The sequence below is a fragment of the Drosophila suzukii genome, chromosome 3, assembly GCF_043229965.1.
Source record: "Drosophila suzukii chromosome 3, CBGP_Dsuzu_IsoJpt1.0, whole genome shotgun sequence".
NCBI classification, from domain to species: domain Eukaryota; kingdom Metazoa; phylum Arthropoda; class Insecta; order Diptera; family Drosophilidae; genus Drosophila; species Drosophila suzukii.
In genome coordinates this window covers 67,263,868-67,288,098 of record NC_092082.1, presented here as the reverse complement: position 1 = coordinate 67,288,098, position 24,231 = coordinate 67,263,868, and the positions used below count along the sequence as shown (strand labels likewise).

Below are 24,231 nucleotides of genomic sequence, written 5' to 3'. Positions count from 1 at the left end.
TATCTGGACATTCACTGTCCAAACACTCACCACATGGGTGCGCACCCTCGACTTTAATTACCCATAGGTGTATATTCCATTCCGTCTACCCAACTGAACTACCAACTACCGGGTTTCACTCTCTTCAGCTTAGGTGCACTTTACCTCCGACTTCAAGGCGAAGGCGACAGCGTTTTCCAATTAGCCAAATGGAGGGATCACAGGGCGCCACGCCACTTGACACATGTGCGGATCCGATCCTCTGGTCCACAAAAAGTGACAGAACCCGGGTTCTAATTTCATTCTAAGATGGGCAAGCCTAATTTTTTACTCCGCAGGTCAGCTGGAATTATCATACTTTAATGTGCCACGTTCAAATGGACGGGGGATCTTCTCCAGCTTTGGCGGGTAAGTAAAAGTTTACGACGCGATATTTACGACCCTGTCTGCCTAGGTGAGACAATTGGTTTTTGCGATCAGCGTTCGGGTATAAATACCGGAGAAAAGCACTGAGCACCTCTCATTCAAGCAGCAGTCGTGTCTGAATCGGAGGTGGGATAAGTAATTACGGATTTCCTGTTTATTTTCGCGAAAAGGGTCCATATCAAAACCAATATATGGCGAAAATGGCAACGGAAATGCAAAGATTTTACAAAGACAAAGTGGTATTCTTAACAGGCGGCAGCGGATTCCTTGGAAAAGGTATTCGTAGTTATATTTCCAGATGAATCAAAATTATAAAAAATGTGATACAAAAAAGAAGCTATTCTCTCAAGATTCAAATAGAAAACTGATTCGCTCCCCTTTTTAGTGACCATTGAGAAGCTGCTCCGCACCACGGAGGTAAAGCGAATCTATGTGCTGCTCCGCTCCAAACGTGGCCAGGAGATGAAGGAACGATGCGAGGCCTGGGAAATGGACCCGGTAAAAATACCTTGTTTAAAAAAAAGAAACAAAATAGCAAAAACAAACAAATTACAAAAAGAAGGGTATTTTTTCGGTTTTTTTAAATTTTCAGACCTATTTATACACTATAATCCCTATATTATGGTTCCATTACCAATTAATAATATAAAAGCTCTACCATTCCAGGTCTTTGATAATCTTATGAAAGTGGATCCCGATGTATTGAACCGAGTGGTGCCTTTAGGCGGCGACTGCCAGGAGCCGGATCTTGGCCTGAGCACATCGGATCGCCAGGTGTTGGTGGATGAGGTGCAGATCGTGCTCCACATAGCAGCCACTGTGCGTTTTATGGAGCCCCTGCACATCGCCCTGGCGGTGAACACAAGGGCCACCCGACTGATGATTCAGCTGGCCAAGGAGATGCCCCACCTGGAGGCCTTTGTCCATGTGTCCACCGCGTACTCCAACTGCGTCATAGAGAACGTTAGTGAGCGCTTCTATCCGGAGCACCTTACGTGCCCCGTCCAAAAGGTCCTGGAGCTGCAGGAGAGTCTTAGTCCGGAGATGTTGGATAGCATGGCACCTGCACTAATGGGCAGGTATCCCAATACCTACACCTATACCAAGGCTCTGGCGGAGCAGCTGCTGCAACAGGAATCGGGGGATCTGCCCATCTGCATCTTTCGTCCTGGCGTTAGTAGGTTAATGCCATTGGAAGCTAATGGTACCATCTAATCCCGTATTCCCCAGTAATTGCCAGCTATAAGGAACCCATGGCCGGCTGGATCGACAACACCAACGGGCCCATTGCAGTTCTGTACGGGGCAGCCTTCGGAGTACTCCGCATCACAAGGCTCAATGTGAAGGCCCAGGCTGGCATTGTGCCGGTGGATTACTGCGTTAATCTGGTGCTGACCTGTGCCTGGAACACGGCCCGAGAATGTGTCATCAAGCTGCCACCGGAGCCGCCCATCTATAACTTGACGCCCACCGACGACAACCTGATCACCTGGGGGGGATTCAGGGACAAGGCGGCGCGGCTGCGTTGCAAATATCCGCTGACCAAGATGATGTGGATGCCCTTCCTGCACTGCACGACCACCCCTTGGTTGTTCCGGTTTCTGGTCTGGTTCTACCACCTGCTGCCCGGCTATGCCATCGATTTGGTGCTACGTCTACGAGGTCGCAAGCCGCGCATGATCAAGCTGTACGACAAGATACACAAGAATATCGACATCCTGGCACCCTTTGTGGACACCACCTGGCACTTTGATAGCTCCAACACCCTCAAGCTGTGGCGCAGCATGTCTGCCGGGGACCAAAAGCTCTACGATTTCGACATGGGCAGTATTGACTGGGACGATTACTTCCTACAGGCCTTGTCCGGGATTCGCATTTACCTCGCCAAGGAGGAGCCGGGACAGGAGACCTTGGACAGGGCCAAAAAAATCTTGAGAAGGTGAGCTTGGGGTTCTAATAATATGGAAAGTGTTACTTCACAAGAACAACAAGAAGATATCGTTAACATACCGTTTCTAATTAAAAAGACTTTTTGTTTTCTAAAAATATTAAATTATCATATCATCATTGATCATAACCTATACTTCTCATAAGAAATATGTGGATAACGACACTTTTAAGCTATATAATCAAAAGGGTATGAAGTTATCTTCCTAAACTTCTATATTTATCCTTCACAGGTTCAAATTTCTCCATCGGCTCCTGCAGTTCACTCTTTGTAGCGGTGCTGCCGCCATCTTGTGGTCCATATTAATGCGAATATTTGGACTTTTTATATAAAGCATCAATCAACACACACTGGCACACACGCAAAGGAAGTATATTAGCTGGCTTTAGTTTAATTAATTTAACTTTAATAAATGTTTTGGCTAATGTGTAAAGTCCTAAACTCACTGGTGGACGAAGGGGAACAGGATGCCGTCGATTGGTAAATAAAGAGACACCAGAGACCGAGTTTAATGAAAACCGATGCGAGGCACGCCATTTGAACGGGACAACAGTTGGCAGTAGACTGAACCAGGCCGAGGCCCAAAGCACTCAGGCACAGGCCCTGTGAATTGGCCACATCCGTTTCCGCCTCGGAATCCGGACCAAGGCAGACGGAAGCTGTCGAAGCTGTGGACTAGTTTTGCGCCATTTTCCATCGATTAACTTAATTCGATTGGGTCTTGGTTCTACAGAGGGTTTAAGATTAGGAGCACTCAAAGAAATAGTGATAATTTATTGATATAGAAGTGTAACGATTAAAAAATGTGAAACTAGATCTATCGAGAAGTATTTAAAATAATACATTTTTGATTTTAAGGTGATATATATGGTCAAAATACTTTTGCAAAAAATTGATTCTGTTTATTCCTTCTATTTTGCGTGTTTTCAATACTAGAGAAAAGTTCATTCATTTATTAAATAAACTTTATTTGAAAGATAATATCTATCGAGGACCGCGACAAATATATCTTTGACTTAGGGATTTATTGATAAACATTTTCTCTTTAATAGTTTGGGCTGTTAAAATGAAAACATTTCCTGTTGTTCTCTTTTGACTCTGTATTGGGGACACTAATCAAATCAAATTAATAAAGTTATCTCCCCAAATCTTAGTTTTTTCCACTGCGCGGAGAGCAACGAGTAAGGGCATTGGGTCGTTTAATCTTAGGCTAAATTATGGGGCGCCAACTCACCAAATGAGCGTCCGGGCTTCGACAGTTCCACGTCCGTCGGCAGACTGTTGGCCTTGGGCGGAACCGCCTGCTCCTGCTGGAGCTTCTCCTGCTTCACCGCCACACTGGCTGCCTCCAAGACCGCCGGTGGTGGGGGCGAGGGCTCCGGCACTCCCGGCTCGTTCGGCACGAACTTGTACTTTCCCCGGAATCCCTTGGCCGTGCGATTGGAACTGGCGTTGAACTCGAGCAGCAGATCTGGACCACTGCTCATCATCCGACGGGTTGGTCTGCTCGAGCAGAGCACATCGATGACCGAGCTCATGAAGGCGGACTCGGCGTCGAACAGAGTCAGTGCATCCAACTGGCAGCCACCGCTGGCCACCGGCGGCAGTTCCAGCTCCTCGAACAGGATCTCCACGTGGGTGCCCGGACGACCGATGAACTTGTAGGCGCACTTGATGTGCGCCGGATAGTGGGCGGGAAACTGGGGCGAGTGGAAGTAACCCTGGCCCAGATTGCCCTCCTCGCCGGACAAACTGGCGAAGAAGTAGAAGTCGCAGAAGCTGTGCGGCACCAAGCGACCATCCGTCCGGAAGTTATCTAATAAAAGTTAAACAAAGGAGTTGGTATATTTAAATAATGATTATAGTTAGTAAGTTCTTTATTATACTAATCATTGACGACTAGATTCCCTTCTTATCTCAGGAACTTTCCTAGAAATGCTTTCATTTCCTTAACATATTTTTCTTAATACGGAAAATATTTACAATTGTGAATGTTTCAGCTTTTTTTTTACACTTTTACAAACTGTAATATTAAATGTAAGTGAAATATTTTCCTGAAAATGAAGCAAGCAAATACTTTCTTTATATCGAAATTTGTTGCCCAATTAAAAGTCCTATTACGTTTATAACCTCTACTATATTATTACTATACTAAAATCAACAAAAATAGCTTTAGACAATAAATATTATTTGGTTCTTAACATTTAAAAAAAAAAACTTTTTAGTTAATTTTCATGTACCGTAAAAAATTAATATATGTGATCTTAAATTTTTAGTGACCTACAACGATCTTGTTAAATTTTTTTATCCAATATAGCTGATTTCAAGTCACACTTTTTGACCAGTGTAAATAGAGCTTTGTTCCTATTATATCATAGTAGCCTCTTAAAAATATAAGTAATTTAATAATATATTTTTATCGTTGAAGTGAACTCACCTCGCTTCAGAAATCGATAGCTGGCGGCGAGGGTCAAGTTCCAGTGGGTCAGGTCTGTCGGCGGCTGCTGGAACCGGAGGCGCAGTCCCAGCCATCGGCCAGCGCTATAAATAGGCGTGGCACTGCGGTTCCGGCTGTGCTGGCAAAAGGTGTCCGCCGCCAGGGTCGCGTTCTCGATGACGGGCTCCCGCAAATAGGGAAAGACGTCCATGCTGTCCAAGCAGCTGTCACAAAATTGCATTCGATGGGAAAAAGAAAGAAGAAAATAAAATTAAAAAACCGAACAGAGAGGGATTCCGCTGGCCGCTTGCATTGGCCAGAGCAGATGCGTAATGATGTCTAAAATTTATTGGCCGATACTTTTGGGGCTGGCTCGTTGGCCAGCCAGCCGCCTCCCTATAAATATACCCTCGCCACCAGCAAATGGCCATTAAGAAATAATTTCCAACGCTCTGCTGGTTCTTCACGATTTATTTTGACAAAAAGTCGAACAAAAGTTGGCGTTAAGGCTAATACAATACGATACATCGGCACACCTGCCCTAGGACTTTAAGTAATTTTAAAATAAGACCGCTAATTAAAGAGCTTTGCTTGTTAAAATTTACGTTAGCAAGAAAGGAGTGACCTAAGATAAATACTTATGTCGAATAAATGAATAAATAAAATTTCGAAAACAGGGAAATGTCTTTAAAAAATATATATTTCTGTCCTTTATCTGATATGTGGATTGTTTATTATAACAATAAGGATGTTAAGTGCAATATATCTTTGAAATCACAAATTGTTTTAAAAGGTGATGGGAAGAAATTTAGTAATTGTTGAAATTCTAAGCAATATGCGCGAAGTTAAATAATAAAATAGTCCAATCTAATCCCTAAGGCCTTTTGAACTCTTTCTTAAGTCTCGACTAACTGACTGTATTTGTTTTAAAAGATGATAATATTTGGCGTATCTGTTAGCATCTTTGTTTTGATACAATTTGTCAATTTTCTAAAGTTTTTAGGTGAGGCTCCTTTTTGTCGCTATAATTTTTTATTGTTTATTCCTCCTTTTCTGAAAATTTTTTTTCAAGTTTTAGAAAAATACGTTTCAAGTTTTTAATTTTATATGTGAATCTCCACTTTAGTTATTCCCCTTTTCGCTTGCGCATTCCACTGAGCATGCGACAAAAGGCCGGATAGTCAATCATGGGCGGCTCCTCCAGGGATTTCGGCTTGGCCATCGGGGCATGGCTAAGAGCCTCCTTGGCCTCGTTAAGGGTCATTTTGTCGCCATAGTTGGTCAGCTCCTCATAGATTCTGGGGAGTGTTTATAGTAATGTTTTATTGTGTCAGCCTATCTGAGTGCGTAACACCCACTTGCGTTCGTCGATCTTGCCCGTGCCATGGTCATCCCATTTGCTCCAGGCCTCCAAAAGCACATCCTCGGGATCCAGCTCCTGGGTGCGACGACTCATCAGCCGGACAAAGGCCTCGTAGTCCAGTGGTTCCTTGGCCTCCTGCATCATCTGCTCCAGCAGCTGCTCGTTGGGCTCATTTCCCAGGGCCGTGTAGGTGAACCGTAGATCCTCCTTCGAGATCAGCCCATCGCAGTCCGTGTCGAAGAGCGAGAAGACCTTGGGACAAGCCACGGAAATTGAACCACTGCCCACCTTAACACTCCGAAACTTACTTCCTTCAGTTCCGCTAACTTAGCAATGTCCAGTTCATGGGGCGCCACATTGTCATCGGCACTCATCTCCTCGGGCAGCGTGTAGTGGCCACTGGACTCCGGCAGTTTCAGCGTGGGATTGAAGATCTCGTTGATCACGGCCATGGCCTCCGAATCCGGCAGGAGGGAAGGCGGTTGGGGAGTGTGTGACTGCTTGCGGGCGGAACTAGCGCGTCGTCGGCGCTGGATTTAAAATGGGATTACTGTCATAACTGGACAGTTTCACTTTGATTCTGGTTTCACTCACTCGCTCCAGATCCTCTAGGGAAACTGTTGGATCCATCGACATTTTGAACGATTTGTTACACTACACACTTTTGGATTATTCACTTATAAATTCGGAAGCCTGTTTGAAAACTTTTATATAACATTAAGAATAAAATTCCAAATCGTTCTGTTAGTCACTCAACTCAGAGAAAATACAAATTCATATCACTTTAGATATTTTGCTATCTATCCGTCAAAATTCAACATGTTTCATTTTAATATAAATAGTTCATTCATTTTAATTTTATTTTTTTAACAAGTTTGGACGGAAACAGTTCAATAGAGGTATTTATTTATTTACGCAATAGAAGAATGATTATAACAATGCTGTTTAAACTTGAATGTTCCGAGTGGTTCCGAAAGTATTATAAAAATATTTATTATTATGCTAAATTTTATTGATATTTTGCATTGATTAACTATAATTAATAACTTTAGTATTAATAATTGTTACAATTAATCAAAATATTGACATTTTATCTAAAAACACAGCATGCTTTATTTTAATACACTCTACTCATTCTCGCGGTAAACTGTTATCTTTTGACTTTAATATTACCAAAGGGTAAAAAACAATAGTTATTTGATATATTTCCTCTGAGCTGGAAACACCTTTAAACCAGCTATTTAATCGCGTTTTTGAAAACGTTTTACCGGCGGTTCAACTACGGTATTAAGCGGCTCTAAAACACAAACACTTTCAACCACCGACCAGGACTCTCGAATTCCGCGCGATTTCCCAGCGATTCGGAGGCGTTTTCCCAGCGACTGATGCACCTTAAATATTACTCATACGTTCGGCGGAGCACTCGGTCCAAGATCCACTGAAATGGCTTGGCTAGTGCTCTCCAATTTTATTGACAAATCGATTCCGAAATATTGTGTGCGTTATTTTCATGGCGCAAATGTGGATGCATACAATTTTGCATAAATTGACACAAATTTTCGGGATTTTTGATATAAATAACCAGGCGTGCCGGCGGCCACGGCTCTACCAAAAGCCAAAACGGACCGCCCACATGGCCTTCGCAAGGTATTTTAATTACATTGCCGATTCGGCGGGGATTTGGCTTCTACTGCAGCTTCTGCCTCTGGCCCAGCCATTCCACATTTGGCCACGGCATTTCCACGACGGACGCCAGCCTTATCCATCGATTTTGATGGCTGTCGCTGGCAGCTGTCCGCCGATTCGAGATCCAATCGCTCCTCGCCCAATCCCCCACTGAATCGATCCCGGAATTTTGCCGGAAGTATGGTCACTCACCCGGGGCGCAGCTGCAACCGCTCGAGCTGAAAGGCCACCAGCTCGTCGTCCATTCCGCCGATGAAGACCATCAGGCAGTTGTTCTTGGCGCCCAGCGCCTGGCTGCCATTAATGGCCAACCTGCCCCACTGGGTGGCATTCCGCTCGGTGAAGTGAAGGCAGGAGCAATCTGTAGGGGATATAAATCAGAGGTACATACAATGTATTTTTTGCTTAAAAAAATTAATAAGACTTAAGAGAATTGATACGTGAAGAGATAAATTTGTGAGGAAATGTATCAGATATATGTTCTGCAAATTAAAAAAAAAATGGTAAGAAGGCCATAGAAAGAACACATTTGAAGAAAAATACTTAATAAAGTATTTTAAATTAAAAAATTCATAATTTTCATTTTAATAAATATAAAAAAATGGTAAAATGGGAATATGAAACTCATATTATTTAGAGATGATTACTTTTTGCTGAGTTACAAAATAGTTCATTATTGCTTTATACATTAATGTAAATAACCATACATTTTTTGATGATGATAATAGTGTCTAGTTCAAACTTTTTATTTTTATATTATATTAATAAAATATTTTTATAATTTATAGCTTTTTTTAATGATGATGTTTAAATTTCAACCTACCAAGCCATAGATGCAACTGCTTGCTGTTGGCCACTTGATGCTGCTGCTGCTGCTGCTGACCATTTCCGGTGGCCACCGCCAGAACCACGGCTAATCCGAATCCCAGAACCCAAGTTGCGGCCGCCATTGTCAGCGGCCAAAGTGAGACTGTGCTGACGGATTCGGATTCCATTATCCTGCCGTCTAGCTGCGGGCTTACGATGTCCGGTATAAAAATAGCCCGCTCCTCTCATAACACTGTGCTTCTCTGCCCTGCTGGGCTGTTGGGCCATTAAATTTGAGTTGAGGTTTTACAGGTGCCGCCATCAGCATCCGCTAGTTTGCCGCCCCACCTCACTCCCACACCCACCCCCACTTCCACCCTCCCTTTGATTTGACCACCAAACACACGGTAATACTGTACATTTGCCTGAAGCCATTCGGCACAGCATCCTTTGGATACTGTTTTTGGGTGGCGGTATTTTTAAAATGTGTGTCATGTCGTCTTTTTGTGAGCGAGTGGGCGCCAGTTAACAACAGCTTATCTCCGCCCCCTTTGAACCAGTCAATTCATCTAGATTGTCACACTTCGGAGACTGAAACTCAATTAAGTTAACTGCCAATTCAGATGAAAATTACATTTGACATATCGTTTCGTCCCAGTTGAGGGATACTTATTAGTTGTGTCAAAGTGAAAAAGGGAGGAAGGCCGAAAAATACAGATTTGACTGGCAAGGCGAGACTGTGCACCAAAAAAAATATAACATAAAAAAATATAAGTATAATATTACAAAAATGTCTTTTGAACAAAACAGGAAATTTATAACTAAATTAGTTTTTGTTGTATTCATGTGAATTATTTAACATATTTATACGTTAGCAAGTTTTATTAAAAGCTGTTAAAATCATTTTATTACCATTAAACAGAGAAAATTCTGAAGTTCTCATCTGAGTTGAAAATGTTCTTCAAAAGAAAAAATTTTTAAGTCGAAAATGTTTTTATTTTGCTTGAATCAAGTTGAATTAGCAGTATTTAAGTACATTGTATGTACAAATAAACTATTAGTTCAGTCCTTAGTGTATAATTATCAAAAAGTTGTTAAATAAACTCAATTTAACTTTTCCATTCTCACCATTTCGTTCCTATATAGATACCAAAATGTACTTACACGGTTTTTAAGAACGAATTTTCTCAATTCAAGAACAATGTTCTTGGATACTTCTCTCTGTGAACTTTTTAACTTTAGAAATAATTCAAAGAGCCTGAGAATTAGTTTTACAGAACAACACATTTATTAAATACAACACTTACTCAACTGATACTTTTTAAATACATTTTTCTACTGGCTAACACTTCTTAAAACATTCCTATGCGCCTGCAGATTGATTCATCTTGGCCTTAAACATGTCGGCCAGTAAATTGGCCTTGCTGGCATTCAACTCCTCGTAGTCAAACGGTGCCATGTGCTCTTTGCAGCGATCGAGCCACTGGCGGATATGTTTATAGGGACGCAGTTCGAACTCGAAGGCCTCCAACTGGGAAACGGTCACCAACAGCGTAAGGTCGGCGATGGTAAAGTGCTCGGCGGCGGCAAACTGTCTGCCCTCCAAGATCTTGTTGAACCAGCCCACAGCTTCCGCCAGTTTGGCTCGCTTTCCCTCGTCCAAGGGGGCTCCAATAAACATTGTGGGGAACTGGGAACAAAGAAGAATTTATGATATGACCGTTTTGTTTGAAAGTTTTGAAAAGGGTATAACATATCCTTTTTTTAGATCTTTTCTCTTATACTCCTATCTTAAAATTTGTATATAAGCTGAATTTAAACCGGTACTGGTGTCTTACAGTTCTTACAATTTACATCTTAATTCGAAATAATTTGTCAACTGATCAATTAATGCAAATATAAATAATGAATTTTTCTAAAGGTGTGATTTTAGTCCGACCGGATGTATTTACAGGGACCCTTTAAATAGATTTTAAAAAGCAGTCGGCAGCTTCCCATTAAACGGTTTCTGCTCGTTTTCTGCCACCACACAAACAGTGTAGAACAGCACACAACGATAAGCTTCCCCGTGCAAAATACTCACACGAATGAAATATAAAATATCATTGTAATGCGTGCCGACCGATGATTTAGAATAATTGCTAGCACTTAGACATATATTTTTACACACTGTCTTAAAGAACCATGATGTCTTACATAGTAGTCCGTGAGTCGCAAGTAGAGGGTGCCCAGATCGAAGTGGAGACGTTGGTCCACCAAGGCCCTCACCCTAATGTCCGTGGGGTATAGTTCGTCACTCTTTCCGTAGGCTGCCACTAGGTACGACAGAATGGCCCGACTGCAAGGTGTGAATATCAGATTTGGGTCACGAAGAGACTGATTAACTGGCTGACTCACCTCTCCCACAACACCAGGCCCTCGTCGTTCATGGTCGGCACACAGTGCTGCGGGTTCATGGCCACGAAGTCCGGCTTCAGCTGCTCCCCCTCCAGGATGTTGACGATCTTCAGCTCGAAGTCCAGGTCGAGCATCTTGGCCAGGAGCAGGATGCTGCGGCAGGGCGGACTGGGCGGCAGGTAGTACAGCACGGGGGGCGACATCTTGCCACCTCTGAGGAGCAGGCAATAAACGAATTCGGTTACAATACGCTTCGTGTCACTCATTGGCCGGAACTGGAATGCCAAGTTGGCCAACATCAAACGGGCACTTTGGCACACGCAGACCCAAAAAACTTGGTGGTCAACTCGAAATAATCAATTCATCGATTTTATTCGTCTACACTAAGTTAATTATTGACAATTGTTCTTTGCGAGGGTCCCAAGACTTTGCAAAACTTGGGTTGACAAAGTTAAATATGGCTATCAAATTCCGTCGGTTATTTCCAATGAGCTTACAATGAGTAACTGAATTCTTTTGAAATATTTATTAAAGAATTGTATTACTTTTGGGTCTCAAGTTAGGACTAAAATGGTTTTAAAAATAATTTTAGTTAGTTGTTCTTGGGATTTTTAGTTTGAAAGAGTTTTGTTTGAAAACGCGAGAGCCTAAAAGTATGCAAGGACTTCTTTAAGAATTCATGTAAAATTCCCTAGATCATGTAAAATGTATGTTATCATACCAAGCCAGTATGTTTTTGTTCTATCTAAAATAAACAGACATATTTATTTGCCTTAGGTAAACCACAGAGGGAATGCGAGCCCTCGAAACACTTTCCCTGGGCATTCCTATCTCGAAATGGTAATCGCTGTGCGGTGGCCCGCACTTAATTGCACTCACTTATTTATTCATTATGGAATATGCACATAAGGCGTTGGACTAGACCGGATCGGACCAGACTAGACCGTAACTACCACTCCTACTCACACAATTCTGTGCACCAGCTTGTGCTGCACCACGGCCACCGAGTCGATGTCTATGCAGTTCCCCAGTATGCCGTCGAGTGTCGCTGAGACCGATTCCTATTCCTATTCCGAGACGTGTCAGTTGAGGACTAATAAAGGACTCCCGGAGGGAATAGCACTGATGCTGGGCGCTCCAATGCGTGGTATTCTGTCCGGCGAGGGAATCTGCCTCGGCTGTCCCAACTTGCCGACGTCGCTGTCCACGGATGTATCCGCTGTCTGACTTTTCCAATTTTCAGAGCATGTTGTCTCGCCAGCGCTGTGTTGTCGCTGCTGTCTTTTGGGGGCATTTGTTTTCGTTTAGTTTTCATAACGAACGTTGCCAGGGACGACGGACCGCCCGAGTGTTCACCTGTTCGACCAAGGAGGTGGGCCAGCATAGGTGGGCGGTCCCGAAAACTCGGCCAAAATGCTTTCATTCGTGTCTAAAATTAAACGTCTACATAATATTCCAAGCTATGCTTGCTTTCCCATACCTTTTTTTATTGATTGCCAACAGATTTTCCAATTCAGAGCACCTGATAAAGTTGGTTCAGGGGAGCTTTGATTGGCATCACTTGAAACTCGACGTGTTTGCATCAAACATTTTTCGACAGTCATGAATTCATCGCGTGCCTGACATTTCTAAGGACCCCTCAAGGACATGGCCGGTCCGGTACAGTGGTAATTAGCCAGGACATTTATTTCCAGGTGATGAGGTCCCACGGCATCTTCTACCTGTGTACTTTTCCCGGCAGGTAAGGTAGGGAAAATTGCTTTGTGCGAAGGATTAGGAAAAAGGGACCTCTGGGATTCCATAGAATTGACAGATTTATTGCAAAATGAGGCTTCAAAATGGCCGATCCAAGCGAGGCTATATAAGAACCGATGGCGTCATAGCCAGGATCAGTTTTTATTTTAAGATCAAGCCAAGAAGATGCTCCTGAAAAAGTGCAGAACCCACTTGCTGTTGGTCCTGGTGCTCACGATACGGGGATCGCTCTGCGTTCCAGCCCTGGATGCAGCTCCTGCGGCGGCCACGTCCAACACCGTCGATGAGGCGGATAACCTGGTCGAGGGAAGTGGCGAGACTGTTACTGCTCCCCAGGTTGCATCCCCCACAATAAGCAATGAAACTATCCCCGCATCTACAGAAAACTCGGAGGCAGCCGTGGTAAGTAATACCCGCAATAATGATTTACATTCCAAAATATTAAGAAAAAGATTAATTAGTGGAGTAACACTTGTGATATGACTGACGATCCCTCATAAAATTTTTTTGCCCATCGGATCAGTTATTTTTCATTTCTTTCATAACATTAATGATATTAGGATCAACAAAACCTTATTAATGACTTACAATTTATTGTATTGATTGCGATCTTAGTACTTTATCCTAGAAGATTATTAACATCAATCAATTGTTGAATACTTTTAGTTTTGTTAGTTTTTTAAAAATTCGTCATAAATGGTAAAGCGGAAAATAGATATTTGTAATTAATGATATAGTAATGTTCCTTAGTTTTTTGAGTATGATCAAGTAAGCAATTTTTTTTTCCACAGCCTGACAATGTGGCCAGCGAAAGCAGCCTTGATCCCAGCACCGTTTACTCGATCACTCCCGAGGCCTTCCAGCAATATGTAAACCAGTACGGAGCCGCCTTTGCTCCCTACTCATATCCGACTCCCGTTGGAGGATCAGCACCTGGCATTTATCCGTATCCTGGCCCCATTGTGGTGCAGACGGGCTACGAGGGCTTCCTGATGCCCACCAATGCCGTTGGGCAATCGGACAGCACCACTGTGGCGGCACCTGCTCCTCAGCCCACCTCTTCGAATCCCCTGATGGCCCTCGTCTCCAATCTGGTGCCCACGGTCCTGATGTCCACGCTCCTCCGCATCGCCGCCGTGATTCTTTCCGCCGTGGGGATCATACTCTTCGGCGGCGCCATCACAAGTGCCCTGTGCAGGGTCACCCCGATCTGCGAAATACCCGCCCGAGCTGTCAATATCCTGCGCACAGGTGGAGCCCAGGATGTGGGTCGCATGCTGGCCGAGGAGATGACCCCGGAGCGGGTGCGCCGGGCAACGGAATTCGTGCGCAACGCCATCCGGAAGTACCAACAGCTGCAGAAGCTGGCGGAGGCCTCGGGGGCGATGACCGAGTTGGCCAATGGATATTAGGTTTAGTGCTGGCTCGTAAATTAGGTGGAATGCAAAATATACTTTTAATGACGCTATAAAAACGATTTCACTTTTGTCTCTCACAAGGGGTTATTTGAATGAGTTGGGATTTATTAGTAAAATAACACTTGCAAATTTAAGATCTCCTAAAACCATTTTAAAATGGATTTTGTTAACTTATAAGTGAGTGATCGCCAGCAAAAACAGTGATTACGCTGCCGCCTCTCTGCCGGCGCTCTGCCAGCACACTCACTATAGAATACTCACCAACATGAGCAAATCACTCTCAAAACCAAAACTCCATCATATCATTAATGCTGGCGACCACTGGTATAAATTATCATTTCATTTAGTATTGCTCTTACATTTTAGTATATTATTATTCAAAAATATAATGGTAAATAGAATTTGTTTTCATGACAATCAAAACATTAGATGATTAAATTCTTGCTTGTTTTTTACTTCATCTTATTTATATGTATTTTTAGCTGTTTGTTAGTTCCAGAACTTCTCTGTCAGCCCTCTGACGGTTTTTATGGCGCACACAGGCAATGTAAAATATGTGGGCAATTGCATATGTAATTTGTACTCGCTCAATGCCACAAGAAGCACGTTTGTTAGCTAACTAAGCCCGCGATTGTTCTAACAGTCGACCGGTCAATGGCCCACTCCATTCGTATTTCCCTGAGGGGAGGGGGGCCCAAGTGGATTTATATGTAAGTACTATGAAATAATCGCGTGCATTCAACTGCAGTGGTGCAATTGCAATTGGCAATTGTCGTGAAGCGCTCGGGGAATTTACAAAGCTAACATTAACACGATCTCACTTTTATGAACCATGTCAGAGATTGGAATTTAAAATATTTCTAAAAGCTGATTAATGTGCTCCATGCATTATTTTGGAGATTGGGAGTACAAAGAGATCGCGACTCAATGCTGCGAAGTCATTTTTTAGCACACACATAACAATGGTGATAAAGTGAATACCGATATAATAAATGTGTTAATGTTTTCGCAAAAAAAAATTTTAAATATTATTTTTTTTAAAGCCGATAATTAAAAACGACTTTGTCTACCGCGCTTACATACTAAATTTAGAATTATCAACTCCCAAAGTTAGTACATCATGGGTTGGTAAGGGAATGAACAAGATATTAAACACTACCATATAAGGCAACTTCTCAAAAAATACAAAACTTGGACAATTTTGAGAATTTTATTTTGTAAGTTATTGTATATTTGAGTATGACAAAGGCGTACTTATCTTTATCTTTTAAAGAATATCTCATTTCTCGTAAATAATTATTATATATGTGTTAATACAATATAACCGCATAAGGCAACCATGTGCTGAGGTATCGTTTTCGTTAATATTTTCAAATCAAAACAAATCAATCTTTCTGGCTGTTCTCCTGGACGAACTTCTTGATCATCTGGACACCCTCCCAGTTCTCCTCCCATCCGGGGGTTACTTCCTTGGCATTCTCGTACCACCTGGCCACGTTCGGATATTGACCAATGTCGAAGTCGACCACCTCGAAGGTAGAGACCGAGGCCAAAAGGGCTATGTCAGCCACGGTGAGGCAGTCGCCAGCCACATAGTCCTGGTCCTCCAGGAAGGTGTCCAGGTGCCCAAAGGCGCTGTCCACTTTCTGCATGGCCTCTGGATCGGCTGGCTGTTTGGTCCTAATCTGGGGATAGATGGCCTGGATGAAACTCTGGAACAGGGTGCCCATGTCGAAGTAGAGCCGCTGATTGACCACGGCCTTCTTCTCGGGATCACTTGGATACAGTGAGTCATCCTGGCCGTACTTCTCCACCAAGTAAATCAAAATGGCACGGGACTCCCAGATGGAGAACCCGTTGTCCACCAGCGTTGGAATGGTGTGCTGGGGATTGAGCTCCACGAACTCCGGCTTCAGTTGCTCCCCGTCCATGACCTTCAATAGCTTCATATTCAGCTCAAGTCCAAGGGCCTTGGCTGTCATTATTACGGAGCGGCAAGGAGCCGAGCAAGGATGATAGTAAAAGTCCATGGTGAAAGTCCTGCGCAATTGTTGGCCACAACTAACCGCCGCGGAATAATTCCAATGGCTTTTATAGCCACAGCAAATGACGTCCGAAATCAAATCGATTTCCATATATAGGCATCCAGAGTCGTGCGACTTTCACGAGTGGCAGCCTTATCGGTGATAACGATTCAGTGTAATTAGAAGTGTTTAGCTAATGGTCGGGTAATGAACACATATATACCTTTAGGCGGACATGCGTGCTAAAGTTACAGCCACCAATTTGAATTTACTTAAAAATGCTATTTCTTTTGATTGTATACATTAAAATAGTAATTACAAATTAATGGTAGGTCGTTAGAGCAAATAGAATGACATCAGAAGGAAAGGTCAATGTTAATGGGGTCAGACCTTTGGTATAGAAAAAGAACACAAAGTAGTTGGCCACTCCCTTTGCAATTTCTCATGAAACTGTATAGATAAGATCAATCTTTTGGAAGAAAATTCCTTAACTTAACATTACCATGGCTTTCCAGTCCTTGAACAGAAAGTATTGATTCATTCTTATCAGTAACAGTATTGCTTTGATTTGCGACTATCAAATGTTTTGAGTAATTATCAAACATGATAAGGAATATATAACACCCTGAAAAAAATAAAAGTATTTCGGAGTCCGAAGTCAGCACGTGAAAGCGTTACCTTATATGATAGAACGAATTACCGTTGTGCATCCATTAATCCACATTGAGTATTCAGATCCTTTCTTTTCGGCCAACTTTTCTTCCAGGAACTTCTTCGCCAGCTTCAGACAGTCCACGTTTTCGTTCCAACCTGGCGTATCCTTCGAGGCGTTCCTATACCACCTCACTATATTTGGGAGTTTCTCGAGGTCGAACGGAACGATTTCGATTGTGGATATGGCGGCCAGGATGGTAATGTCAGCCACCGTTAGTTGGCTACCGGCCACGAAATCGAGGCCCACCAGGAAGGTGCTTAGATCTCCTAGGGCGGAGTTAGCCATGTCCAAGGATTCCTGATCTCCAAGCTGAGGACTCGCAGAGCGTGCCCATGTCAAATTAGAGCCTCTGGTTCGCAGACATCTGGACTACAAGGGTAGTCGGGGAACTGGGCATGTTGTAGAGATCGGTGACCATGGCGAATATTCCGTCTGATGCACTGAAGTTGAAAAGTAGTCTGATTGACCCAATTTATTTATTCAAAAGATTTGTTTAATTGTGTAATTGTGCTATATAAATCATAGTATCGCACTGGCTTTAAGTAATAATCGTATAAGGAATAGCGTTCAGTAGTAGACTAATATTTGCTGCGCTTAGATGCCTATGATTTATGTCTACACTTATAGTTGTTAGCAAGAAGAACGGCTATAATTGAGGGCCTCGTCTATCAGATACCCGTTTCTCAGTTTCAAATTTTAATTAAAATAATGAAATATATTAAATACTTGTAGGTAATTTCAATAAATTTTATTAATAATTTATTATATTATAACCATTTACTTCTTCTCAGCGATCTTTTCCTCTAGGAACTTCTGCGCCTGCTTAAGGGTCTCCAGGTTTTCCTCCCATCCAGGAGTAACCTTCGAGGCATTCTGATACCACCTATCTACATTCGGGAACTTCTGCAAGTCAAACGAAAACATTGTGACGGTGGAGACGGTGGCCAGAATGACGATGTCCGCGACGGTCAGTTGGCTGCCGGCCAGGAAATCCTGACCCTCCAGGAAGGTGTTGAGGAAGCCGAAGGCGGTGTTGACCTTGTCCAGGGCCTCCTGATCACCCAGTTGGCCGGTGCGGAAGAGGGGGAAGAAGTACTTGGCTACGGCGTCAAAGAGGGTGCCCATGTCAAAGTAGAGCCTCTGGTTGATCAGAGCCCGCTTCTGGGGATCCTTGGGGTAGAGTGGCGAATCAGTCTTGCCATATTTCTCCACCAGGTAGACGGCGATGGCACGGGACTCCCAGATGGCGAATCCATTGTCCACCAGTGTGGGAATGGTGTGCTGCGGATTGATTTTCACAAACTCCGGCTTCAGTTGGTCTCCCTCCATTGTGTTGATGAACTTGGAGTTCAGCTCAAGTCCCAAGGCCTTGGCAATCATCTGAATCGCACGACTGGCGGGAGCCATGGGCATGTTGTAGAGATCCATGTTGGGCATTGCGTTTGCAGCTGGTGAGGGGCTCGAGTGGAAGTACTAAACTGATTTAACTCTATCTGGAACACCTGTTTATATAGCAAAATTGCAAATGTGTTATCGGCCAAACCTAAGATAATAGGAATAGTGTTTGTCATTGTTAGAACTCACTTTTTATGCGTTTCGTATAGTTAAGAGCAACCACCTGTGACTAAGTCAGCTAGAAACGTGTATGAAATACATAACTAAGTAGGAAAGCTGAAGGAAATTATTAATCAATATTTATATGACTCACACACTTAATAACGTTTTCAAAACTCCAGTGTCATCTTAAATCCAAAACAAATGTATACATTTACTCATACTTTCAGAAAGTTAGAAGCCGTAGACTTTTTGTTTTACTAAGTGCAAATACAGATTGAGAAAAGTATACCATTTGCCATGGCCTTGGACTTCAAACAAAATAAAAGTGATTGATAACGATTACCGAACGCCTTTATCATTTGGACGACTATTTCCAGAAACATCTATTTTTTGGCAAAAGCAACTTATCTGTTGAAATGTAACTGATTTCAATATTTTTATATTTATTTTATATTTTATTTAAAGTGAAAAAATCTAATCATTTAATTTAACAATGATGCAGTAATATGAATTTCAGCTAATTAACAAAAATATTCATGTCATTTACTTTTTTTCAGCCAACTTTAGTTCTGCGAACTTCTGTAGCTGCTTAATACTCTGCAGGTTTTCCTCCCAACCAGGAGTAACCTTCTGGGCATTCTTGTACCACCTCTCCAAGTTGGGGAACTTCTTCAGGTCAAACGGAGCCATTTCAATGGTAGACACACTGGCCAGGATGACGATGTCAGCCACTGTCAGTCGACTCCCAGCCAGGTAGTCCTGTCCCTCCAAGAAGGTGTTGAGGAACTCAAAGGCGCCGTTGACCTTGTCCAAGGCCTCCTGATCTCCCAGTTTGCCGGTGCGGAAGAGGGGGAAGTAGTAGCTGGAAATGGCGTCGTATAGAGGTCCTATGTCGAAGAAGAGGCGCTGGTTGACCACGGCCCGTGTCTTGGGATCCTTGGGCAGGAGGGTGTCAGCCTTCCCGTACTTCTCCACCAAGTAGATGACGATGGCCCGGGACTCCCAGATGGCGAATCCATTGTCCACCAGGGTGGGAATCGTGTGCTGGGGATTGATTTTCACGAACTCCGGCTTCAGTTGGTCTCCCGCCTGGGTGTTGATGAACTTGGAGTTCAGTTGGACTCCCACAGCCTTCGCAGTCATCTGGACAGCACGGGTGCTCGCGGTTCCGGGCATGTTGTAAAGATCCAAGGTAGACATGGCGGATTATACGTTCTTGGGCAGTGGATTGTACAAAATAACTAATAAAGCAACGTCTGATGCCCCTTTTTATATAGCAAAATTGCGGTTCAAATTTCTGTCATTGCTACGATAAAGTACCAATAATGAATGTCATCACCATGATAAAATTCAAGCAAGTAACGGAGATTTTGAGCTACTGCTGAATCAACTAGAATCATAAAAGTAATATTGCTTAAAAGGGCTAGAACACCCTAGAAGGTAACGATATATTTTTATATCTGAGTGTCTTTATTTCTGAATACCTAAATAACAAAATAGTATTGTAATGTAAACATTGGTCTCAATATAACAAAATATTGATCTCAATATAAGAAAATATTGGTCTCAATATTTACATTAACCATTAACCAACCGAACCATTTCTAGTTTTCCATAATAATTGGATCCTCCTGAGTAAAAGTCCATTAGAAACTTGTGTTCCATCACCTACAGTATCTGCGTTATATTCAAGAATACCAAACCTATGTAGTTTCGTGTTCCAGTGTTATTAAAAATTTTAATACATTTTTTGTAAAATGGCAGCTACATTTTTGTCAATAAAAAAAAGATTTTTCTCCAAGTGAAACAATGACAGTTTTGGTGGTGCTTTATCGGAACAATGACATTACATTGCCTGAACTTTATCAAAGGGATGACAGATAATTTGATTGCAATTTTCCCATATAAAAAGGGGCCATCAGGTGCTGCTCCATCAGTTAATTCTTTGCAATCAGCCCAGGAACAAACAATTCGCCATGTCTTCTGTGGATCTTTACAACATGCTGTCCAGATGACTGCGAAGGCTGTGGGAGTCCAACTGAACTCCAAGTTCATCAACACCCAGGCGGGAGACCAACTGAAGCCGGAGTTTGTAAAAATCAATCCCCAGCACACGATTCCCACCCTGGTGGACAATGGATTCGCCATCTGGGAGTCCCGGGCCATCGTCATCTACTTGGTGGAGAAGTACGGGAAGGGTGACACCCTCCTTCCGAAGGATCCCAAGACACGGGCCGTGGTTAACCAGCGCCTCCTCTTCGACATAGGACCTCTCTACGACGCCATTTCCAGCTACTACTTCCCCCTCTTCCGCACCGGCAAACTGGGAGATCAGGAGGCCTTGGATAAGGTCAACGCCTCCTTTGAGTTCCTTAACACCTTCCTGGAGGGACAGGACTACCTGGCTGGAAGCCAACTGACAGTGGCTGACATCGTCATCCTGGCCAGTGTGTCCACCATCGAAATGGCCCCATTTGACCTGAAGAAGTTCCCCAACTTGGAGAGGTGGTACAAGAATGCCCAAAAGGTTACTCCTGGTTGGGAGGAAAACCTGCAGAGCATTAAGCAGCTACAGAAGTTCGCAGAACTAAAGTTGGCCGAAAGAAACGCAAAAGCTTAAATTGGGATAATATATATTTGTATGTTGCATTTAATTCACTTAGGATTAAAATGAAATCATGAACAAATTAAATTAAATTAAATTATAAGGAAAAAAACTACATATTTCAAAAACTTAGTTTATTATATAACATCTTTGGGGAATATTGTTATACAACATTTATAAAAAAAATAATTTCAATAAATAATAAAAACTCAAACAATCGTAATGTCGTTACCATTACCCCTGTAAGGTTGTGTTATTTATCATGACATCGAACAACGTCTTGGCCTTAGTGAAAATTTGTTGCTCAATTAATCCTGATCAAGGTCAATTATAAAGAAAATATACTTTCGAATTCAAAATCCATTTGTTTTTTATTTTAAAAGGATTAAAAAATTCTCATTAGCAGATACAAATATTTTTTAAATTAAAAAATTTACAATTTCTCTATTAAGTTTTCGGCCAAGAATTTTTTGGCACTTTGAATTCTTTCTAGGTTTTCATCCCAACCAGGGGTAACTTTTTGGGCATTCTTGTACCACCTGATCACGTTCGGAAATTGCTCCAAATCAAATTCAACCATTTCGGTTGTGGAAACAGTGGCCAAAATAACAATGTCAGCCACGGACAACTGACTTCCTGCCACGTAATCCTGGCCCTCCAGAAAGGTGTTGAGGAGATTAAAGGCAGCAACAAGCTTCTCGAAATTCTCCTGAGTGCCCGGCTTGCCAGTGCGGAGCAGTGGAAAGAAGTACTTGGCAATGGCCTCGTACAGGGTGCCCATATCAAAGTACAGTAGCTGGTTGATCAGAGCTTGCTTCTGGGGATCCTTGGGGTATAAGGAATCATCCTTTCCGTACTGCTCCACCAGGTAAACCACTATTGCTCGAGTCTCCCAGATGACGAATCCATTGTCCACCAGGGTGGGAATGGTGTGCTGGGGGTTTATCTTCACAAATTCTGGTTTCAATTGCTCCCCCACAAAGGTGTTGACTTGTATCGAGTTGAGTTCGACTCCCACAGCTTTGGCGGTCATTATGACGGCCCGGGTGCTTGGAGACCCAGACATATTATAAAGATCCATTTTGAGAAGAGCTATAGTTGCGCCTGACCCGCTGAAATTGAGAAATCAAACTGATTTGGCAATAGCCAAATTTCCCCCTTATATAGAAAACTTGTTATGAAGTCATCTACCTGCCGATTATAATTATCTGTGTATTTATATATGTCGAACTTGTGTATTTCGTTTGCTTAGGAAATAAGTGATTTTATGCGATTTGTAGATTTATATTGTTACATTATTTAAATATACTTTTCCACTAGATAGACGGCGATGGCAGGGGACTCCCAAACTACATATTACATTACATTACCTTTTTAGGTATTTAAAAGCTTCTTATTTAACTCGATCCCAATTGCCTTGGCAACCATAACTGTTCGAAATCCACTACCTCGTGGCATGTAATAATAATCCATGTTGAGAACAAAGCGTGTTTGGTATTACCTCTTAGAGAGAAGAACGAGAACTGATAGAGAAGAGCTAGGAAACTAAGTTATATACCTTTAAGAGAGTTAGCATTATCTCTTTTTATTTTTTCTTTGTTTTTCGCGACTGCCAACATAGTTATTTGTTGAAATATGTCGCACTAACATTCGATTGGCTAGGACCGTTACCAGTTTTTAGAAAACCTAAAGAGTAAATTATATAGATGAAGAATTTCTATAAGGAAAATTATAATTAAAGAATATATATATTCTTCGGTACAAATATAACTGATTAAATCGGACTATGGTGACCAACTTTCCAAGAAACACTATGATATATCGACTTTAAAGATCTTGAAAAGTTTCTGCAAACTTATTTTGTTTATTAAACTTTCTTTTAATAAAAATAAATAAAATTATTTAGGTATAAATCTGTTACTTGGCTGCCGCCTTTCGGGCATCAAAGACTGCCTTCAGTTGCAAAAGGCCACTCCAGTTCTCGTCCCATCCGGGAGTCACCTTCTTGGCGTTGGCGTACCATCTGACCACATTAGGGTACTTGCTGAGGTCGAAGTCTACGATATCGAAGGTGGAAACGGTGGAGAGGATGGCAATATCGGCCACGGTTAGCTGGTCGCCAGCCACGTAGTCCTGACCCTCGAGGAAGATATTTAGATACTCGAAGGACGTCTCGATCTTCTTGAAGTCCTCGTCAGATCCGGGCTTGCCAGTGTGGAAAAGTGGGTAGTAGTACTTGGCGAAGCTATCGTATAGAGTCCCCATATCGAAGTAAAGGCGCTGGTTGACCAGGGCCTGCTTCCTGGGATCCTTGGGGAAGAGAGAGTCGTCCTTGCCGTATTGCTCAATCAGATACACGGCAATGGCTCGGGACTCCCAAATGGAGAGTCCGTTGTCCACCAGAGTGGGGATGGTGTGCTGAGGGTTGAGCTTCACGAACTCCGGTTTCAGTTGGTCCTTATCTATGGTGTTCACTAGCTTTTTGTTTAGCTCCAAGCCCAGGGCCTTGGCCACCATGATCACTGTGCGGCATCCGCTTCCACGAGGCGAGTAGTAGAAATCCATTTTTGCTAATTTGTGTTGTTCGCTGGAGAGCAAGACCACAACTGATTGCGACAGTATACGCGTTCCGCTCTTTATAGCAACACGGTTGTGAAATTACTTATATCGCTCCCACTGATTATAATAGTTTGCTCGACTCTTCTTCAGTGGGCTCTAAACCTTAAACATTCAGTCATTGAATGTGGTTGTGAAATTACCCTCTCTCTATTCGCTTATCGGCCAATCGTGAACAAAATCGTCAGGTGTAAACTTGTTTAAAAATTCATTTATTGTTTTGTTTTTTTTATACCCTTGCATAGGGTATTATGATTTCAGTCAGAAGTTCGGAACGCAGTGAAGGAGACGTTTCCGACCCCATAAAGTATATCTATTCTTGATCAGTATCACTAGACGAGTCGATCTAGCCATGTCCGTCTGTCCGTCCGTTTCTACGCCAACTAGTCTCTCAGTTTTAAAGATATCTGAAACTTTCCCAGAAGTCTTCTTTCTTTTGCAGGTAGTACATATATAAGTTGAAACCAGCCGGATCGAAAAACTATATAATAATCGAAA

At 42.6% G+C, this 24,231-nt stretch overlaps 10 protein-coding genes across 13 annotated transcripts in view; 3 read left to right on the top strand and 7 right to left on the bottom strand.

Annotated features, from left to right (window-relative positions):
• Sol1 overlaps positions 1 to 8,804 on the bottom strand; it is a 36,789-nt gene extending 27,985 nt beyond the window's left edge. Inside the window, exons 1-4 of the mRNA XM_036816690.3 lie at positions 8,663 to 8,804; positions 8,032 to 8,200; positions 4,791 to 5,014; positions 3,588 to 4,169 (exon numbers count right to left, since the gene is read on the bottom strand). Of these exons, the coding sequence (XP_036672585.3) occupies positions 3,588 to 4,169; positions 4,791 to 5,014; positions 8,032 to 8,200; positions 8,663 to 8,789 (1,102 nt within the window). The 5' untranslated portion in view covers positions 8,790 to 8,804. The remainder of the gene's footprint in view (positions 1 to 3,587; positions 4,170 to 4,790; positions 5,015 to 8,031; positions 8,201 to 8,662) is intronic.
• Positions 324 to 2,786, top strand: LOC108018380 (fatty acyl-CoA reductase wat). Its single transcript, XM_036816691.3, has 5 exons — positions 324 to 681; positions 791 to 903; positions 1,072 to 1,582; positions 1,636 to 2,344; positions 2,586 to 2,786. The coding sequence occupies exons 1-5, from the start codon at positions 597 to 599 to the stop codon at positions 2,683 to 2,685; spliced, it is 1,518 nt and encodes a 505-aa protein (XP_036672586.3). The 5' UTR covers positions 324 to 596; the 3' UTR covers positions 2,686 to 2,786.
• On the bottom strand, positions 5,244 to 7,584 carry LOC108018381 (calmodulin). Of its 3 annotated transcripts, none has more exons than XM_070996684.1 (5): positions 7,422 to 7,584; positions 6,748 to 6,846; positions 6,462 to 6,683; positions 6,149 to 6,405; positions 5,244 to 6,088 (listed from the first exon to the last, which is right to left on the bottom strand). In XM_070996684.1, exons 2-5 carry the CDS (start codon positions 6,787 to 6,789, stop codon positions 5,917 to 5,919), a joined length of 693 nt encoding a protein of 230 aa, XP_070852785.1. In that variant the 5' UTR covers positions 6,790 to 6,846; positions 7,422 to 7,584; the 3' UTR covers positions 5,244 to 5,916. The 3 variants fall into 3 exon arrangements, with proteins under 3 accessions (XP_070852785.1, XP_036672590.3, XP_070852786.1); XM_036816695.3 differs by having other exon boundaries at positions 6,748 to 6,857; positions 7,422 to 7,583; XM_070996685.1 differs by having other exon boundaries at positions 7,480 to 7,497.
• Positions 8,805 to 9,911: 1,107 nt separating the features above from the next.
• Positions 9,912 to 12,243, bottom strand: GstD11 (Glutathione S transferase D11). Of its 2 annotated transcripts, XM_017085965.4 has the most exons (4): positions 12,010 to 12,243; positions 11,044 to 11,256; positions 10,843 to 10,984; positions 9,912 to 10,336 (listed from the first exon to the last, which is right to left on the bottom strand). In XM_017085965.4, exons 2-4 carry the CDS (start codon positions 11,244 to 11,246, stop codon positions 10,010 to 10,012), a joined length of 672 nt encoding a protein of 223 aa, XP_016941454.4. In that variant the 5' UTR covers positions 11,247 to 11,256; positions 12,010 to 12,243; the 3' UTR covers positions 9,912 to 10,009. The 2 variants fall into 2 exon arrangements, with proteins under 2 accessions (XP_016941454.4, XP_065722569.2); XM_065866497.2 differs by lacking the exon at positions 12,010 to 12,243 and having other exon boundaries at positions 11,044 to 11,333.
• Positions 12,244 to 12,925: 682 nt separating this feature from the next.
• On the top strand, positions 12,926 to 14,275 carry LOC108018406 (uncharacterized). Its single transcript, XM_017085963.4, has 2 exons — positions 12,926 to 13,200; positions 13,590 to 14,275. Exons 1-2 carry the CDS (start codon positions 12,964 to 12,966, stop codon positions 14,208 to 14,210), a joined length of 858 nt encoding a protein of 285 aa, XP_016941452.3. The 5' UTR covers positions 12,926 to 12,963; the 3' UTR covers positions 14,211 to 14,275.
• A 1,127-nt stretch (positions 14,276 to 15,402) lies between these two features.
• On the bottom strand, positions 15,403 to 16,291 carry GstD8 (Glutathione S transferase D8). The gene has a single exon (XM_017085966.4). It carries the CDS (start codon positions 16,244 to 16,246, stop codon positions 15,602 to 15,604), a length of 645 nt encoding a protein of 214 aa, XP_016941455.3. The 5' UTR covers positions 16,247 to 16,291; the 3' UTR covers positions 15,403 to 15,601.
• Positions 16,292 to 17,681: 1,390 nt separating this feature from the next.
• On the bottom strand, positions 17,682 to 18,440 carry LOC108018355 (glutathione S-transferase D7). Its single transcript, XM_036816897.3, has one exon. The coding sequence runs from the start codon at positions 18,390 to 18,392 to the stop codon at positions 17,733 to 17,735; it is 660 nt and encodes a 219-aa protein (XP_036672792.2). The 5' UTR covers positions 18,393 to 18,440; the 3' UTR covers positions 17,682 to 17,732.
• A 552-nt stretch (positions 18,441 to 18,992) lies between these two features.
• On the bottom strand, positions 18,993 to 19,882 carry LOC136117122 (glutathione S-transferase D7-like). Its single transcript, XM_065866499.2, has one exon. The coding sequence runs from the start codon at positions 19,710 to 19,712 to the stop codon at positions 19,056 to 19,058; it is 657 nt and encodes a 218-aa protein (XP_065722571.2). The 5' UTR covers positions 19,713 to 19,882; the 3' UTR covers positions 18,993 to 19,055.
• Positions 19,883 to 20,353: 471 nt separating this feature from the next.
• Positions 20,354 to 21,293, top strand: LOC136117125 (glutathione S-transferase D7-like). Its single transcript, XM_065866503.2, has one exon. It carries the CDS (start codon positions 20,386 to 20,388, stop codon positions 21,130 to 21,132), a length of 747 nt encoding a protein of 248 aa, XP_065722575.2. The 5' UTR covers positions 20,354 to 20,385; the 3' UTR covers positions 21,133 to 21,293.
• A 176-nt stretch (positions 21,294 to 21,469) lies between these two features.
• Positions 21,470 to 23,742, bottom strand: LOC108018356 (uncharacterized). Its single transcript, XM_065867090.2, has 2 exons — positions 23,038 to 23,742; positions 21,470 to 22,243 (listed from the first exon to the last, which is right to left on the bottom strand). The coding sequence occupies exons 1-2, from the start codon at positions 23,680 to 23,682 to the stop codon at positions 21,551 to 21,553; spliced, it is 1,338 nt and encodes a 445-aa protein (XP_065723162.2). The 5' UTR covers positions 23,683 to 23,742; the 3' UTR covers positions 21,470 to 21,550.
• Between the last annotated feature and the right edge of the window lie 489 nt (positions 23,743 to 24,231).

Bases quoted from the DNA above. Each gene is read 5' to 3' on its own strand.
- LOC108018380 (XM_036816691.3), top strand. From the start codon at position 597: ATGGCGAAAATGGCAACGGAAATGCAAAGATTTTACAAAGACAAAGTG. The intron at 682-790 runs GTATTCGTAGTT...TCCCCTTTTTAG, and splicing joins CAGCGGATTCCTTGGAAAAG to TGACCATTGAGAAGCTGCTC. The intron at 904-1,071 runs GTAAAAATACCT...CTACCATTCCAG, and splicing joins AGGCCTGGGAAATGGACCCG to GTCTTTGATAATCTTATGAA.
- LOC108018381 (XM_070996684.1), bottom strand. From the start codon at position 6,789: ATGTCGATGGATCCAACAGTTTCCCTAGAGGATCTGGAGCGA. The intron at 6,406-6,461 runs GTAAGTTTCGGA...GCTTGTCCCAAG, and splicing joins AGTTAGCGGAACTGAAGGAA to GTCTTCTCGCTCTTCGACAC. The intron at 6,089-6,148 runs GTGGGTGTTACG...AACACTCCCCAG, and splicing joins GGCAAGATCGACGAACGCAA to AATCTATGAGGAGCTGACCA.
- GstD11 (XM_065866497.2), bottom strand. From the start codon at position 11,309: ATGAGTGACACGAAGCGTATTGTAACCGAATTCGTTTATTGCCTGCTC. The intron at 10,985-11,043 runs GTGAGTCAGCCA...CACACCTTGCAG, and splicing joins GGCCTGGTGTTGTGGGAGAG to TCGGGCCATTCTGTCGTACC. The intron at 10,337-10,842 runs GTAAGACATCAT...CTTTGTTCCCAG, and splicing joins TGCGACTCACGGACTACTAT to TTCCCCACAATGTTTATTGG.
- LOC108018406 (XM_017085963.4), top strand. From the start codon at position 12,964: ATGCTCCTGAAAAAGTGCAGAACCCACTTGCTGTTGGTCCTGGTGCTC. The intron at 13,201-13,589 runs GTAAGTAATACC...TTTTTTCCACAG, and splicing joins AAAACTCGGAGGCAGCCGTG to CCTGACAATGTGGCCAGCGA.
- GstD8 (XM_017085966.4), bottom strand. From the start codon at position 16,246: ATGGACTTTTACTATCATCCTTGCTCGGCTCCTTGCCGCTCCGTAATA.
- LOC108018355 (XM_036816897.3), bottom strand. From the start codon at position 18,392: ATGCCCAACATGGATCTCTACAACATGCCCATGGCTCCCGCCAGTCGT.
- LOC136117122 (XM_065866499.2), bottom strand. From the start codon at position 19,712: ATGTCTACCTTGGATCTTTACAACATGCCCGGAACCGCGAGCACCCGT.
- LOC136117125 (XM_065866503.2), top strand. From the start codon at position 20,386: ATGACAGATAATTTGATTGCAATTTTCCCATATAAAAAGGGGCCATCA.
- LOC108018356 (XM_065867090.2), bottom strand. From the start codon at position 23,682: ATGGATTTCTACTACTCGCCTCGTGGAAGCGGATGCCGCACAGTGATC. The intron at 22,244-23,037 runs TAACAGATTTAT...AAATCAGTTTGA, and splicing joins CCCGAAAGGCGGCAGCCAAG to TTTCTCAATTTCAGCGGGTC.